Here is a 15406-nt window from a genome sequence, read left to right as displayed (position 1 = left end):
AGTGAGACAACTGTAAGTCGCTTTGGATAAGGGCGTCTGCCGAATGCCATGAACGTAAATTTCTAAAAGGGTTCCACTTGGAGAAATACAAATTCTTAGGCTAATAAAAGGGTTCTATTTGAATGATTGAAAGGTTCTTAGCCTCCTAAAAAGGTTCAACTTGGACCACTAAAAGTTCTTAGCGTCCTAAAAAGGTTCTTAGGCTCATAAAAGGGTTCTACTTCAAGCACTAAAGGATCTTCGTCTCCTAAAAGGGTTCTACTTTGAGGACTAAAGGTCTTTAGTCTCCAAAAAAGGGTTCTACTTGGAAGACTAAGGGTTCTAAGGTTCCTAAAAGGATTCTACTTGAATGAGTAAAGGTTCTTAGGCTCCTACGAAGCACTGACACTAGAGACTTCATACAGAAAAGTCTCCATATCAACAATTTATTTTTTTTTAAAAATCTGTTTACATGGAGTGTCCACCATATAGAAACGATAACGTATTAGAACGAGCTACTGTTAGAAAAGTATAATAATAATAATAATAAACACGTTCCATTCTGACCAATCAAAATTCAGCATTGTAATTATTGTCAGTGATATTTTTATACTATGGGTGTAGACACTGAAGGATTTTACTTTGGGTGTTAATACGTGTTATGTGTTAGTGAACGCTCACGTCTTATAGACCTGGTACTTAAAAACGTACCATGAACCAGCACCAACTCTGCCAGTGGAAAAGGTGTGGGAGACCAAGAGCACGGATAGAAGGGGGACGAGAAAAGAACAGAAAAGGAAATCGGAAGCAAGAGAGAGAGAGAGAGAGAGAGAGAGACTGACCTTAAAGCTGACCCCTTCCTCAGAAATCACCTGCGTAACAAACAAGAGGTTTAGAAGAGCCTCTTACAGGAGAGGAACACGGAGAAGAACACGGAGAACATGCAGCAGATGATGAAACATGGATACGTGGATGCTGATCAGCATTTAGATCATGCTAAACTTTTCCCATGCAGGTCTGAGAAGGTGAACGAATAACGCTTGAGCCCTAGTGGCTGTTTACGGTTCAGTTCACCCACGGTGAAGGTCAGAGTCTGATGTGGAAGCACAAGAAGAACATTTCTAACAAAATGGCACAGTGTGTCCTTCCCCAAAAATCTGATTCCAATCAAAGATGAACAAAGCTTTCGCGAATCCACTGAAACCACAAATGACCAAAATAAGAACATGAAGAAGGGATTTCACAAGAAGCACTGAATGAGACAGAAAACTGTGGGGGGGAAAAAAGACAAAAAGAACAATGGATGTGGTTCTTCCAGAAAGAAGTTCTTCCAACAAAGGAGTAAACAATGGCCAAGATGACACACACTCCACTCCACTCCATCTGTGTGTGAGTGTGTGTGCGTGTGTGTGTGAGCATGGAATGGAAATGACACTTGTTTGTTGTTTCAGTCTGAGAAAAGTGAGGTGACAAATCAAACGGATGTCCAGCGGTGTTGCGGCACAACCAAGGAGTGAGGAAATGTCCCAATGATGAACACAAAGTACTGTGTGTGTGTGCGTGTGTGTGCGTGTGTGTGTGGGTATAACTGAGCTGTTCATTCTAACTAATCCCTGATCCAACCATAAAATATAATTTAACCCTAAATCTTAATCCAATCTTAATTAAACCATTAACCCAATTCCATCCAAACCTAGACATTAATCCTAACCCTAATTTCTAATCCAATCCTAATACAACCCTGAACCCTAAACATTAATCCAACCCTAATTTCTGATTCCTAATCTTAATCCAGCCCTAACCCAACCCTATCTGCTAACCAATCCTAAATCTTAATCCAGCCCTAATTTCTAATCCAACCATAAACCTCAATCCAATCCTATCCGTTAAACCAAACTCAAATCTTAATCCAAACCTAATTTCTACTCCAATCCTAATCTTAATCAAATACTAATTTCTAAACTAATCCTAAATTAAATCGTAATCCAACCCTAATTTAATCCAATCCTAAGAGTAATCAAACCCTAATTTCTGAACCAATTCTAACTTTAACCCAACCCTATCCCCACACTGACCCCTAAACCAATTCTAATCTTAATCCAAGACTAAGCATAATCCAGTGCTAATCCTAATACAACCCGACCACTAATCTATTCCTAACCCCCCTAATCCAAACATACGTACTAACCAAAGCTAATCCCATATCCTGTCCTAAACTTAATCCAACATTAAAACCTAATCCAATCCTAAACTAATCTTAAATTTAGTCCAACCCTATAGCATAATCCAATCCCCATTCCAACAATAACCCACAAACCTCAATTAAATGTTCCTTTTATTCAGTATTTTTATCAAATATACATCCTGTCCTTACTGTCTAACACAAATAAACAAACAAAATGGAAACAGAAGCTCAAACCTGAGATCTTACTCTAGCAGAAGTGTATGTGTCTGTCTGTGTGCGTGTGTGTGTGTGTGTGTGTGTGTGTGTGTGTGTGTGCTTTAGAGTGAGGTTTCCCCCGTCCAAGCACACCTGTTCAGTAAGGTGAGTGTCTTCAGGACCTTACACTGATTGACCGAGCTGGAGCTTCCCAAGGCAAAGACAATGGACAAAAGGTCTTACCTTCAGGCCTGTTTTTTCATCGTCACTGCCGTTATTAGTGGACGGGGTCTCGTCCCCGAGGCGGGACACCAGGACAAAGTCCTCGCTGTTCAGGGTGGACACCGAGTCAGAGGAGGCACTAATTTTCCCCACGGAGGCCATGTCATCCATGACTGCTACACCGAGCCGGACGTACTCATGAATGACCCCCAGTGAGACGAATCACCTGTAAACAAAACACACGGGGAAGCAAATAAAGCAGACGTTCAGCGCAGGACATCATAAAGGGTTTGACTCCATACTACCTGTATGGCCTCAGCGACAAGGTACAATCCAGATACCGATTTTATATCAAAGGTAAATTCCGGCATAAAACACTAATCCAATCCTAATCCTAATCCAAGGCTAACCATAATCCAACCCTCACCCCTAATCCATTCCTGATCTTAATCCAATACTAACCCTAATCCAATGCTAATCTTAATCCAAGACCAACCCTAATCCAATGCTAATCTTAATCCAACCCTCACCCCTAATCCAATCCTATTCTTAATCCAAGGCTAACCATAATCCAACCCTCACCCCAATACATTCCTGATCTTAATCCAAGAATAACACTAATCCAATCCTAATCTTAATCCAACCCTCACCCCTAATCCAATCCTATTCTTAATCCAAGGCTAACCATAATCCGACCCTCACCCCTAATCCAATCCTGATCTTAATCCAATACTAACCCTAATCCAATGCTAATCATAATCCAACCCTCAACCCTAATCCAATCCTATTCTTAATCCAAGGCTAACCATAATCCGACCCTCACCCCTAATCCAATCCTGATTTTAATCCAAGAATAACACTAATCCAATCCTAATCTTAATCCAAGACTAGCCATAATCCAATGCTAATATTAATCCAAACCTACTTACTAACCAAAACCTAATCCCTCATCCGGTCCTAAAAACCTTTGTAATGAGCGGTTATTTGAGTTGCCGTACAGTCTAAAATGTTCTTCTAAATCTTTTTAATCACCATATGAGAGGTCATCACTAATTATTTTGGTATTATTGACTGATACACACACACACACACACACACACACACACACACACACACACACACAAGGTATACACTAACATTATTAGAAAGAAGCAGGATGTAAACTGGTAAAAAGTGTGTTTTACTCACAGGCGCGCTTTACTCAGGTGTGTTTTACAGGAAGTACAGCGCTATGGACAGAATGGGCGGAACTTTGTTCTACTACCACCAGTGATTATGAACATGCAAAACACACACACACACACACACACACACACACACACACATCCAAAGCAATATGTAAACGAAGAGACAGAGGAGCTGTTGGTTCACCTGCAGAGACACGATCGTGTAAATACGACACTTCTGTGACAGCTGAGTTTTTAATTCATCAGCGTTTATTTCAGATAAACAACAAACTCATCCGTTTTAGTCGTCTACGCCATCTTCCCACTCGACACGACTCTATTTCAGCTTCTACTTCACCTTTCGCTATTTAATCCTGATCTAAATTCGGCTTTTTATCCAGATGGAAAGAGAACTAGGAACAGAGAGAGAGAGAGAGAGAGAGAGAGAGAGAGAGAGAGAGAAGGTGAGACTACAGAAGTGAGGAAAAGAGAAAACAAACCAGGAAGCAGGAAGGTTAAATCAAATAAAAAAAAAAACAAAAGCACACAATACATTTGGCACGTTTTTCCAGCAAACAATGAAAACCTGAAGCTGGAGAACATCTCACGACTAAAAAACGAGTGGAAAAAGGATTTAAACAGAAGATATGAGGGATAATAAGGAATAAATATGACAGGAAGTGTTTTATTCTTCTACAGCAAGTTAAGAATTATTCATTTTTTTTTTATTTATTAAAGAACAACAACAACGCATGGTACTTTATCCGTTTCTAGTTACATATCGCTAGCGCACTTACTGTACGTTACAGCAGCTATAAACACCAGAAAACTGAAAAGAAAAGAGAAAGTTCTCTCTTTACAGGAAACGTCAACATATCAAGAACTCCTAAAAGAGTTCCACCTCAAATATTAAAGGTTCTTGGGCTCCATAAAAGGGTTCTACTCGGAGGACTAAAAGTTCTAAGCCTCCTAAAAGGAGATCTACTTGGAGGACTTAAGGTTCTTAGTCTCCTAAAAGAGTTCTAGTTGATGGACTAAAGGTTCTTAGCTTCCTATACCTGGAGGACTAAAGGTTCCTAGGTGTATAAAAAGGTTCTACTTGAATGACTAAAGGTTCTTGGGCTTCTAAAAGGGATCTACTTGGAGGACTCAAAAGTTTTAAGGTTCCTAAAAGGGTTCTACTTGAAAGGCTAAAAGGCTCAATTCCTAGACGTCTAAAAAGGCTTCTGCGTGAATGTCTAAAAGGTTCTTAAAGGGTTCTACTGAAAGAACAAAAGGTTCTTTACCTCCTAAAAGGGTTCTACTTGGATGAATAAAGGTTCTTAGGCTCCTAAAAATCTGCCGTTCAAGTCCCTGTGTAGGAGCTGTTACTATAGAAACGACGTATTAGAGAGCTGTTGATATTCTTTTAATGTAGCAGTATTGAGCTACATTTAGGAGTCATCACGCCGGATACGAACAGGTTTCTTCATGATAACAATGCTAATATCCGTAACACTTCACTGCGTAAGCGTGCACTAGCTTTATGCTAATTTGTATGGATCATGCGATAAGGCATGGCACTTCCTGACTATTTATCATTCTCTCTTTATTTGTCTTTATATGCGTAGAGGTATCGAGATAAGGACTTCTGCTGTGTGCTTTACATCCAAGAACAAAACTCACTCTGATACGTGTTTCCTGATAAGATTAAGCACACATTAGCTGTGTAGTTTCTGGAGAAGGGAAAAGGCTTAGACTCAAACCAACTTTCTATCTCGTAATACGCGCTTCCTTTTCACCCGTTTTGTATCCTATATGAAGCTTAATAACCTGCTGTCCGACTTCGGTACGGAAAAACGGATCATCGCTAAACGTGAACATGAATTTAAAAACATTTAAATAAAGAAAACGACACAGATAAGCGTGGCGTTTATCAGGACGACCTCGCTACACAAGAATTCAACACGTACGGCTGGTGTTCACTACCAAACACAGTTTATATCATTTCATTTACATATTATAACGAGCTTAGCTTGTTACGTTTATGTACGGTCCCAGCTTCAGTTCTGCAAACATTCCGGACCTTGTTAAGAGCTAATTCATCCAAAAAAAAAAAAAACATCTAAAGCCGACTCTATTCGTGTCTGGCCACGCCCCCTTTCCCACACTGGATATTTAGATGGCACAATAGAACAACTTCATATTGTACGTGATCTCTCAAGCCTAGATGGCCTTATCTAAGAGGACTAGTAGTCTAAAACCATGTTGGGGAGGTTCTTCTCTCGGTGCAGGAAACAGTGGCAGTGTTAGTGCTAATTTACAATATTGTCCTTTTTATTAACACAATACACATTATGCTACTTAGTGCTCTCCATCAGATGGACTGAAATAAAAGCAAACATTTTAAACACAATTCCACAGAACGTATAACGAGTGTGATAATGTTAGAAAGGGACAGGAAGTGAATGGCAGGCTGTGGCTTTGTCTCTATGCCTGTGTGTTGTATTGTGTTCTCACGTAACACACACACACACGCACACACTGCGCACACAGACCGGGTCAGTGGCATTTCCTCCAGAGATGTGTGTAAAACTAAACGGCATTGTGTATCGTTTTTTCAGTATGCGTGCGCACACACACACACACACACACACACACACACACACACACACACGGTCTGGTCTGCTGTTTCATGCCGGATCTCACGGAGCTTCAATAATGGCCGCCTTGTTACACGCACTCTCTGAGCAAAAGCTTTTCCTCGTTTGTGAGGAACACAACACAACCACATGGGAGAACTATCCTAATGGGCGGGGCCTGATATTCTAATGAGCACACTTGATTTAAAGCCCTCTGTCTAAGACGCCGCCCACAAATTTGCTCAAGCAACTAAGGACAAAGGTATGAGTAGCGAAATCAGGAACGTGCAACCTCCATGTAGCAACATGGGGGAGACAGGGGAGAGAGAGTGATGGAGACAGACAGAGAGGGGGACAGAGAGACGGGAAAAAAGACAGACGGAGAGAAAGGGAAGCGAGAAGGACAAAGAAAGAGAGAGACAGAGAGAAAGGAAAAAAGACAGACAGGCAGAAAGGGAAGCGAGAAGGACAGAAAGAGAGACAGACAGACAGACAGAGAGACAGACAGAGAGACAGACAGAGAGACAGACAGAGTGTGTGTTTGACTACCGTGTATACACAAGATATATAATATGTTTTTGAGGCATGTTTTGTGTGTGTGTGTGTGTGTGTGTGTGTGCATGGTTATTAAGTGTAAACTCCGGCGCTGTGTAACAGATCTGTTTTGTCTCACAATCACCCACCAGGCAGAAGACAGATTATTCAACAAGCTCCGCTGTTCAAACACTGACCCATCACACTGTAAATCTCTCACACACACTCGCTCACACACACACACCACCCAGGACCCTCACCTTGTTTCACACAGCATCAGGTTCTTACTGAATACATCTGAATCGTGTCTCTCACCACACAACTGCACCCAGCACTCCCAGACACCGAACACACACTGGGGAGAACTCAGGAGAACCTTTCAATCTAATCACTTCCACACAGTCCAGCCAGTCCAGCCATCCACTCAAAACCAGGTGAATCTCCCACCTGGGACTGGGTGGAAATGATTAGACTGAAAGGTTCTCCTGAGTAAATAGGTTCTCCCCGGTCTGGGCTTGTTAGGTCTCCCAGGTTCTCCCCGGTGTCTGGGCTTGTTTGGGAATGTTCGCTCAACAAATTAACCTACACACACGTTGAATAATTCACAACCACAGTCTTTTATCAAGAGTACACCTTCGCTGATATTATCATTTATTTTAAAATACCCAAGAGACATATCCACAACCTTTACCCTGACCTACAACCTATGAATATGTATGATATGCAAATTAGAAATGCCTCTCGTCGGGTTATCACGTGACTCAGCGTTCACCGACGTCGCCGTTTTCTCTCCGCCCAATCGTAACGTTACCACGACACACCACAGACGTTCTGTAACGGGCCACACGTTTCCTAAAATAACCTTAGACGTGATTGGTCCAAAGTTATGGAGTCAGTGGGATTTTAGCAACATCACACGCCGAGCTCATACACAGCCACGCCCCCAAACCTACATACTCAATATAGACACGGAAATCATCACATTAAAAATATTAGGATATTTCTACGATACACGATTTGTATAACGGTACATCATTTAGCTAACAATCTCTCCGCAAAGCAGCAGCAAATGAAAGAAAAACCCGTTAAACTGACACTGACGGGACTTTTCTTTAATGCCTACAATGACAAAAGATTACACTTGTAATTAATTATTAAAAACACAAAAAACATCGCCGTACCAACGATACTTTAGAAAAGTGTATCATGTAGCCGTGTATGAAGATATCAATATTATATCAATACATCACCCAGCCCTATTGAATAACCATATTATGCACTAGAACCTCACAAAATAGTTGATTTTAGACGCATGTGTCGATCCGGTCCTAACACACCTGCGCCGGGTAACTTGTTCTGCAGCCTGATAAGAAACAGAATAAAAAAGTGTGTATTAGCTGACACTGTTTGTGAAGTATTTGTACACTGTAACTGTATTCATCCTGTGTACATGTCCTCAAAGAACAACGAACAACCGCCTGGTCTCTAAACCAAACATATTAATCAAGGTCAAGTTTAAACATGTACACAATACAGCTGTAACAAAAGAACGGGTCGAACCGGGGAATTGTTTTGTTTCGCTGTTAAGTGGAGAGGTTATGCCTCATCACAGTCAGCTGATGACTTGGGATATTTTTTATTTTTTATTTTTAACTGCTACAGATGGGTAACCACAGAGCAAACAGCAACGCCTGAGCAATATTTACATTTACAACCAGCGAAACAACCCAGTTCTGCAGAGATAATAATCTACCTACTGCATAGAAACAAGCGGCCATTTTGATGCGACGTCACTTGCGGGACTCGGGGTCGATGAGACCGCCCCAAGTCCCGGAGTCGAAACGTTTTTGTTTGGTCGTAGGTCAGAAATTACGCTTTAAGCAGCGGTCACAGTGCAGGTTTCGTCCCACTGACTCTCATTCATACGCATACGCTGGAGACCGGATATGCGAAGAAGTTTCTCATCCTGCTGCGTTTTGGTTAGCTAACCCTGACCCGCAAATTTGTATCACGTGAAGACGCGCGACCGGTAGAAGATCGGCACGTCACGGCGTGAATTCTTCGGAACGATGATTTCTGTGATTTATTTCACATGAACGAACGCTCGATTTACCGTGGTAGAAAGCAAGGACGTATCGAAAGCACGTAAAATGGCGGAAAAAAGGGGCAGGGCTTGAAGACAGGATCAGTTTAATAGTGGAGAGTTCAGAACACCTACGCAACTGTCAATCAATCCAGAATCATACATGGATTTGGGTCGGCTCGTGTTTTATTTGGGAGCAAAAGATGGCTGCTCTTTTGGCGTGTTTTTGAGCGATGACTCATACTAGCGTACTCCGACGTCAAACTTTGGAAACAGGAAAAAACAAAACAAAAATGGTGGACAGCGCGATAGAGGTGGACGTTCGTCGACCTTGCTCGGGTTCTCGGACATAACCGCACCTGACATCGAAACAAAATGGCGGCGCTCACACTTTTTCCTCTGCGCCATTTTCTACTGGAGAACACTCGATTTTACTGATTCACGGAAAGATGTTTTACGTTTTAATTTGCAACTCCATTCCATTTGGTAATTCCGTCGAATGGATCCCAGTTTTATTAACGTGATAAGATCGACGTGACAGACAACGAGCGAAAGGAGATTCGCTAATCACAGAAATCATTTGCGTGGATCTTCTTTCTATGTTGAAACTAGCGATGTTTTTCCCCCCCCAGAGCAGATGCACTGGAACAGGTTTAAGATCAGAAATCGCCGTGGAATTAATAATATTATATATATACACACATCTCTGTATAGATTGTATAACCAACCTGAGGTAAAAAAAAAAAAAAAAAGAAAGAAAGAAAAAGATGTTAGCATACAAATACTAGCTATCGTGATATATATCGTGTATCTTGACCTTCAGGTACCGCGATATGATCTTTGTCATATCGTCAACCCCTAATTTCCAAATTATTATATTTCTGTACACTTACGAAGAGAATTTATAATAATAAAGGCGGTTAAAGCTGTTGTGAGGTGCACGCGCGGAAAAATCAGGGATTTTTTTTCCCTCCCTCCCGCTTTATTTACACCGCACGTGCGATAGCTGAGGCTCACTGCGTGCGCGCGCGCGCGTACATGTATGTATATTCCCATCAGTATTGTATGTTAGGTTAAGGGCTGGGCTCTCGCTCAGTATATATATATATATATATAACACGCAGCTTCGCTGCTAATTCTCCAGAAATTAACTCATCTTACGCAGAAAACACACATTTCTACAAAACATATAGCTAATGAGGATTGTACACAGAACATTACATTTGTATACACTAACCTAGAACTGATGCGATAGCAGGCTAATCGAGCTAGCTAGTTTGTTTTGCAGAAAGACTTTTTTAAAAAACAAAAAAACAAATCGTAAATACACCAAAATAATACATTTTATATTTTATACAAACGCCTCGACAACAACGCGATTCAGATGTGGTGGATTTTGAAGCTGTCTCGTAAATATTGTACGACGAAAACGTTCAGAATTCGATGAGTTTACGGTATTAATGTTACTGACAGGCGGAGAATCGCTAGCAAACTGCGTGATTCCGATTCCTACCGGTATTCGGAACAAATCCCACCTCCACCTCTAGGATTGGCTGATTTTATCACGCTTCTCTGCTCTGATTGGTAGGCCACCAATGAGTCTGATCAAACAGCCAATCCTAGCACAAGAAAGCAGGAATAGACGGAATACAGGTGGGACAAATAATATTTCGCGCACTAGGCGTCTATATGTTAGCTAACAACACAATCTCACTCACTATATTGTCATCGTTTGCATGCAGCCGATAAAAAAAAAGCTCGGAATGAATTGTTTACTGGAGACACAGGTTTTAATTTTAAAGGACGACAAAGACATAGCTGACAAATATCCTACCTGTTTCCTCAAAAGACTTTTTTTTTTTGTTTTTATTCCACAGAGGTTTGACAGAACATGGCACAGACCAGCAGAAGCGCCATAAACACAACCCCGAACGCCGCTGTTAGTACGCATGCGCAAAGCGCTCTATGCTTGCGCTTGCGCGCTGCAGGCTCGCATTTTTTTTCCTTCAGTAATAGTTAGCAAAAACCGCTAAGGCGTAAATATGGGAAAGTTTGTGTAGCGAAAAATTTTATATAAATGAATCTCCTCGCTCTCACAATGTAGCTATTGCAGAATACATCTGTATTATTTGAAAAAAAATGTACTGTATATAATCATTTGAATAATTTCTAACGCTAGTAATGTATGGTCTCGAACGAGTCGGCTTTGAATCGACTCTTTCAGGTGCATGACGTTGAGACCCGATTCACATATATGGCCTGTTTTAATTTATATTGTAGATGCGTGTCGCGTGTCTCAGTGCCATAAAACAGCAGAATAATTCTGCATTAGTAAAAATTCAAACGAACTATATTATCTGTATCATTCCAACGAGTGATGTGTCGTTTACGAACGAGTCGACTCGCATAATTTTTTTTTTTTTACCTGATATTTCCAATCTTTTGTTATACATACAGATCCTGAAATAGTTGCGTATGTCTGTCTTAACTTAATTTATTTATTGATTTATTTAACTGGAACTCGATTGTTCTCACTTCTAACGTCAAACTTTACCTTCTACTGATGTGTCGTTCGCAAACGAGTTCGAGTCGACTCTTTCAAGTGAACATTGAAAGACGACTTTTGTTGTAGATGAAGGCAAATGCAGTCACTTTTACAGTTTAATATACCCAAAATTCTTCCCCAATGTCATCAAAAATCTCTTTTCAACCCCTGGGCTGTTTGTTAGCGTGAATAGCTAATCATGATTCATACGAGTCATATTTGACTCAGGTTTGTGTACATGATTCAGCATGAAGGAAGATCTGCTAATATGCATTTTATAAATTACCATTCGTTGATGTATTCTTTATTATTACAAGTTAGAGTAAGATTTCATGAAAGAATTTCAGCCATAAGATGGACAATCACAGGTCAAAGGGTCACAAAAACGTCAATGAATCACTTGAGAGTCGAAAAGTTTCGACTCATCTTGATGAGCTAAGCCCAATGATGTGACTCACAATAAAAATGCCAGAAATTCCCAATGTGATCTTAAAACATAAGCAACGACGACATGTTTGAGGACAAATCCGTTTTATTACCTCATCATGCAGTTACAGAACATGACCTTTAATAGCCTTTACATTAATTTCCCAACATCAGCGTGGGCTTTTCAGCGGCTCAGAAGTGCTTCGCAAAAAGGTACGAAACAGCAAACAGCAAAGATACGAAACAGCAAATCTGTTCAGTGCATTAAAATACAGTTCATATTTCTACGAAAAGATAATTCACTTCTTACTTTTTTTTTTTTTAGAATCTCTGATAAATATCTATGTATTTAAATATAGCTGATCATAAAACTGCAGTAAAATTCCATCTATACGATGGCGGTGTCTGTATAAACTGACGGATGTGTACCATCTTTTATTTCATATACAGTTAAATCGAACAATAGATTTGCAAAGGAAATGTCTAATACAGACGTAAAAATATTCAACATCAGCTGCTGTCAGGGTCGTGTACACACACACACACACACACACACACACACACACACACACACACCCGAGCATGCACACCATCACGACCAGCGATCCTCAAAAGGAAAGAATTGTACATGCAGAGGTCCAGAGAGGCCGTGCGATTATATAACGAACAGCACAGAGTCTCCGGGGGGGGGGGGGAAGAGGGACTTTATATTAAAAAAAAGTTTTTTAAAAAAAATCCTTAGCTAGAAAAAGTGACAAAAATCACACTCTTATCTATTCACGAACATAAAGAACAACTTTCAGGTTTCCGGCTCTACGGGATCCGCTAACACAGGATCGGCTTAACGTATAAACCCAGCCACATTCCTTACACTTTATTGATTACAGCTGCCGTCTACTTTCAAAAAGAATGAGCCAGAAACTAAATATGAAAGCACACATCTTCACGTTAAGCTATTCTCCAGATTATAAACTTTTATAATACTCCGAATGGAACAAGCTTAACGTTACTTACAGTTTATGGAGTCATTCTATTAATAATAATAATAATAATAATAATAATAATAATAATAATGATCAATACCATACTGGGAGAAATTGGGTGGTTCTGGGTTATTGTTTCAACCTGTTAAATAACATGACCCTGTTATATAATATACTAAAGTTATAAGAACTTTTAACGTGGGGGGAAAATATCTTACCGTGACAATACACCTGCGGTTTCTCTCATTTGTTTTAATTGATTTACCGATACAGGATTTACTGGTTTTGAATTTGAATTGAACTCGAGTCTAGTTGTGTTGGAGAAGAACATCAGAGTTGTACTGCATTAGCCGAGTGATTTATTCATCTGTAGGAATACAGGTTTATAACCTGCAAGTGTTCATTTATCAATAAATTAAAAGCACGTATTTTAATGTTTACGGTTATTGTTTGGAAAAGGAAAAAAAAAAAAAAAAAAAAAAAGAAAAAAGAAAACCTCCTCTCTGGACTTCTTCGGAATTATGACGTTAAAAACTGATTTAATATCCAGTAAAAACATTACCAGCATGGGGCAGATGATCCGATACACACGTGAACATAAACACACCTTCTGTAATGTTATAAAAGCATCATACAGGCGTGACGCAGAGCCGAACTGCTCCCACACTCACTCTCACACACACACCCCACAGTAAGAGGGTAAACCAGGGAAATAAAAATAAAACCTGAAACATCTGCGCTGAATAAAGTCAAAGGATAAAAAGAACCTCGCACGCTGAGGTTGGAGGAAGCCGAGGATTTGAAGCTGTAATCAGATGTAAAGTCCGGTTCGTAGCAGTGAAGCTGCTGTAATAATAAAAATTCCTTTTCTTTAAAATGAAATAAAATGTTTTTAAAAACCTACAGCTTAGCTATAGCAGGATGGAACACGCGCACACACGCACGCGCGCACACACACACACACCTTGGCCAAGACTACACGCGTAAATCGCCTGAAACAGCCTTGAATCGTGTGTAAAGTCTCACACTTTCCTCTATACATTTAACATTTTAATGGATTTTATGTCACCATTTTCTCACTTCTGATTCTCCACACGATCGCGTTATAAGCAGACTTTGACGGTAAGAAGTTTTATTTATAGAATTTTTTTTTTTTTTTTTTTTTTTTTTTTTTTAAGTCAAGCAAAAAAAAAAATGCTATTTGCAGAAAAACAAAAACCTGTCGTCATTCGACATCTATTCATAATAAAAGGAGTTTATTTAAAAAAAAAAAAAAAAAAAAAAAAAACCACGTTGTAAAATCAAGAGACTTGCCAAAAAAAAAGAAAAAAAAGCAGCTACTTCTACCTACACATCTATGGATGTGCGTGTTGATTTTATGTTTAATGTTGGTCTTCTATAAATTCATGTTTAGTACAAGCGTAGATGTATTCATTTTTTACTTTGATTCAGCACCGGGGTTTAAATGACGTGCTCACCTAAAGACAATTTAAAAAAAATTTAAAAATTAGTCTTTAGAATCAGAATTTCAAAAAAAGCGGCATTTAAAAAGGGGGGGGCGCTTACTTTTGCACAACTATCTAGAGCTTTAAGGTGTGCATACTATATATTGATCTTGACCAAAAATGATGTGAGGAAGCGAGGTTTAAACTTTAAACAGTCGTGCGATGATCAGCATCTTGCACTAACACACACACGATAAAATTCAACACTGGGACACCAGTTACCAGAAAACCGGTGCAAAGCGTAACAAGAGGTGCCATTATTTTTAGGCAAAAAGCCCTATTATAAATAGGAGACGTTTCCTTGAACGCGGCGTAACACACACTCCTCAGATCTCGCCGCGGTCCGAGTGAAGGACAACAGAACCGATTCAGTGCATGAGAACGCAGGAGACCGCGGCGCCGACCCGTTTCAGGAGTTCTGATCATCACCTAGCGCGCCATCAACCGAGATTTTAAACAGGAAATGTAGAGCCGACCGTTACGTGTATGTCCAGTGACCGAAACAAAAAGAAAAAAAAAATTAAGAGATTCCTGATACAAAAATACTCCGACACACAACTTCACGGAAGTTAGCAGCGATGTCGCGTTCGAACACAAGAGGATCGGACAGGGGTGGGGTTTTTTTTGTTTTTTTTTTTTAAATACATTATATTATACTGGACACGAAGCGTGAAACAAGACGCAGTCTGATTACATCCTGAAGCTTGGACAAAGCCTGGTTTATACTTCTGCGTGTCCACTAGAGGGCAGAAAAGAAAAAAAAAAAAAATGCCGTACTGCAGAAGCGTAGCGTCAATACGACCTCCCGGTTCCGATCTTCTGGCTCTTCCCGCTTTTCCGAAAAGGTTCCCCAGCTTCACAGCTCAGAGCCTTCTCACGAGGTGACGGTCAGCAAAGATACGTCGCTGACGGTCGACTTCGGGAGCGTTTACCGGGACAGACTATAAAACGTCACCGCTCAA

At 40.2% G+C, this 15406-nt stretch overlaps 1 protein-coding gene across 11 annotated transcripts in view; it reads right to left on the bottom strand.

Annotated features, from left to right (window-relative positions):
* LOC128620257 (rab GTPase-activating protein 1) overlaps positions 1-10933 on the bottom strand; it is a 77554-nt gene extending 66621 nt beyond the window's left edge. For 6 of the 11 annotated variants that reach the window (XR_008388105.1, XR_008388106.1, XM_053645076.1 and 3 more), the window contains exons 1-3: positions 10820-10933; positions 2603-2807; positions 822-851 (exon numbers count right to left, since the gene is read on the bottom strand). Coding sequence is in view for 9 of the 11 variants with exons in the window: in XM_053645076.1 (XP_053501051.1) it covers positions 822-851; positions 2603-2752 (180 nt within the window). In the remaining 2 variants the exon portion in view is untranslated. Of the gene's footprint in view, positions 1-821; positions 852-2602; positions 2808-3769; positions 3837-8188; positions 8266-10819 lie in introns of those variants that run through there. The other 5 variants (XM_053645078.1, XM_053645077.1, XM_053645081.1 and 2 more) reach the window with 5 other exon arrangements.
* Positions 10934-15406: the final 4473 nt, after the last annotated feature.

This window comes from Ictalurus furcatus, chromosome 16 (assembly GCF_023375685.1).
Source record: "Ictalurus furcatus strain D&B chromosome 16, Billie_1.0, whole genome shotgun sequence".
NCBI classification, from domain to species: Eukaryota; Metazoa; Chordata; class Actinopteri; order Siluriformes; family Ictaluridae; genus Ictalurus; species Ictalurus furcatus.
The sequence above is the reverse complement of the archived record's forward strand: the minus strand, read 5'-3'. Positions and strand labels throughout refer to the sequence as shown.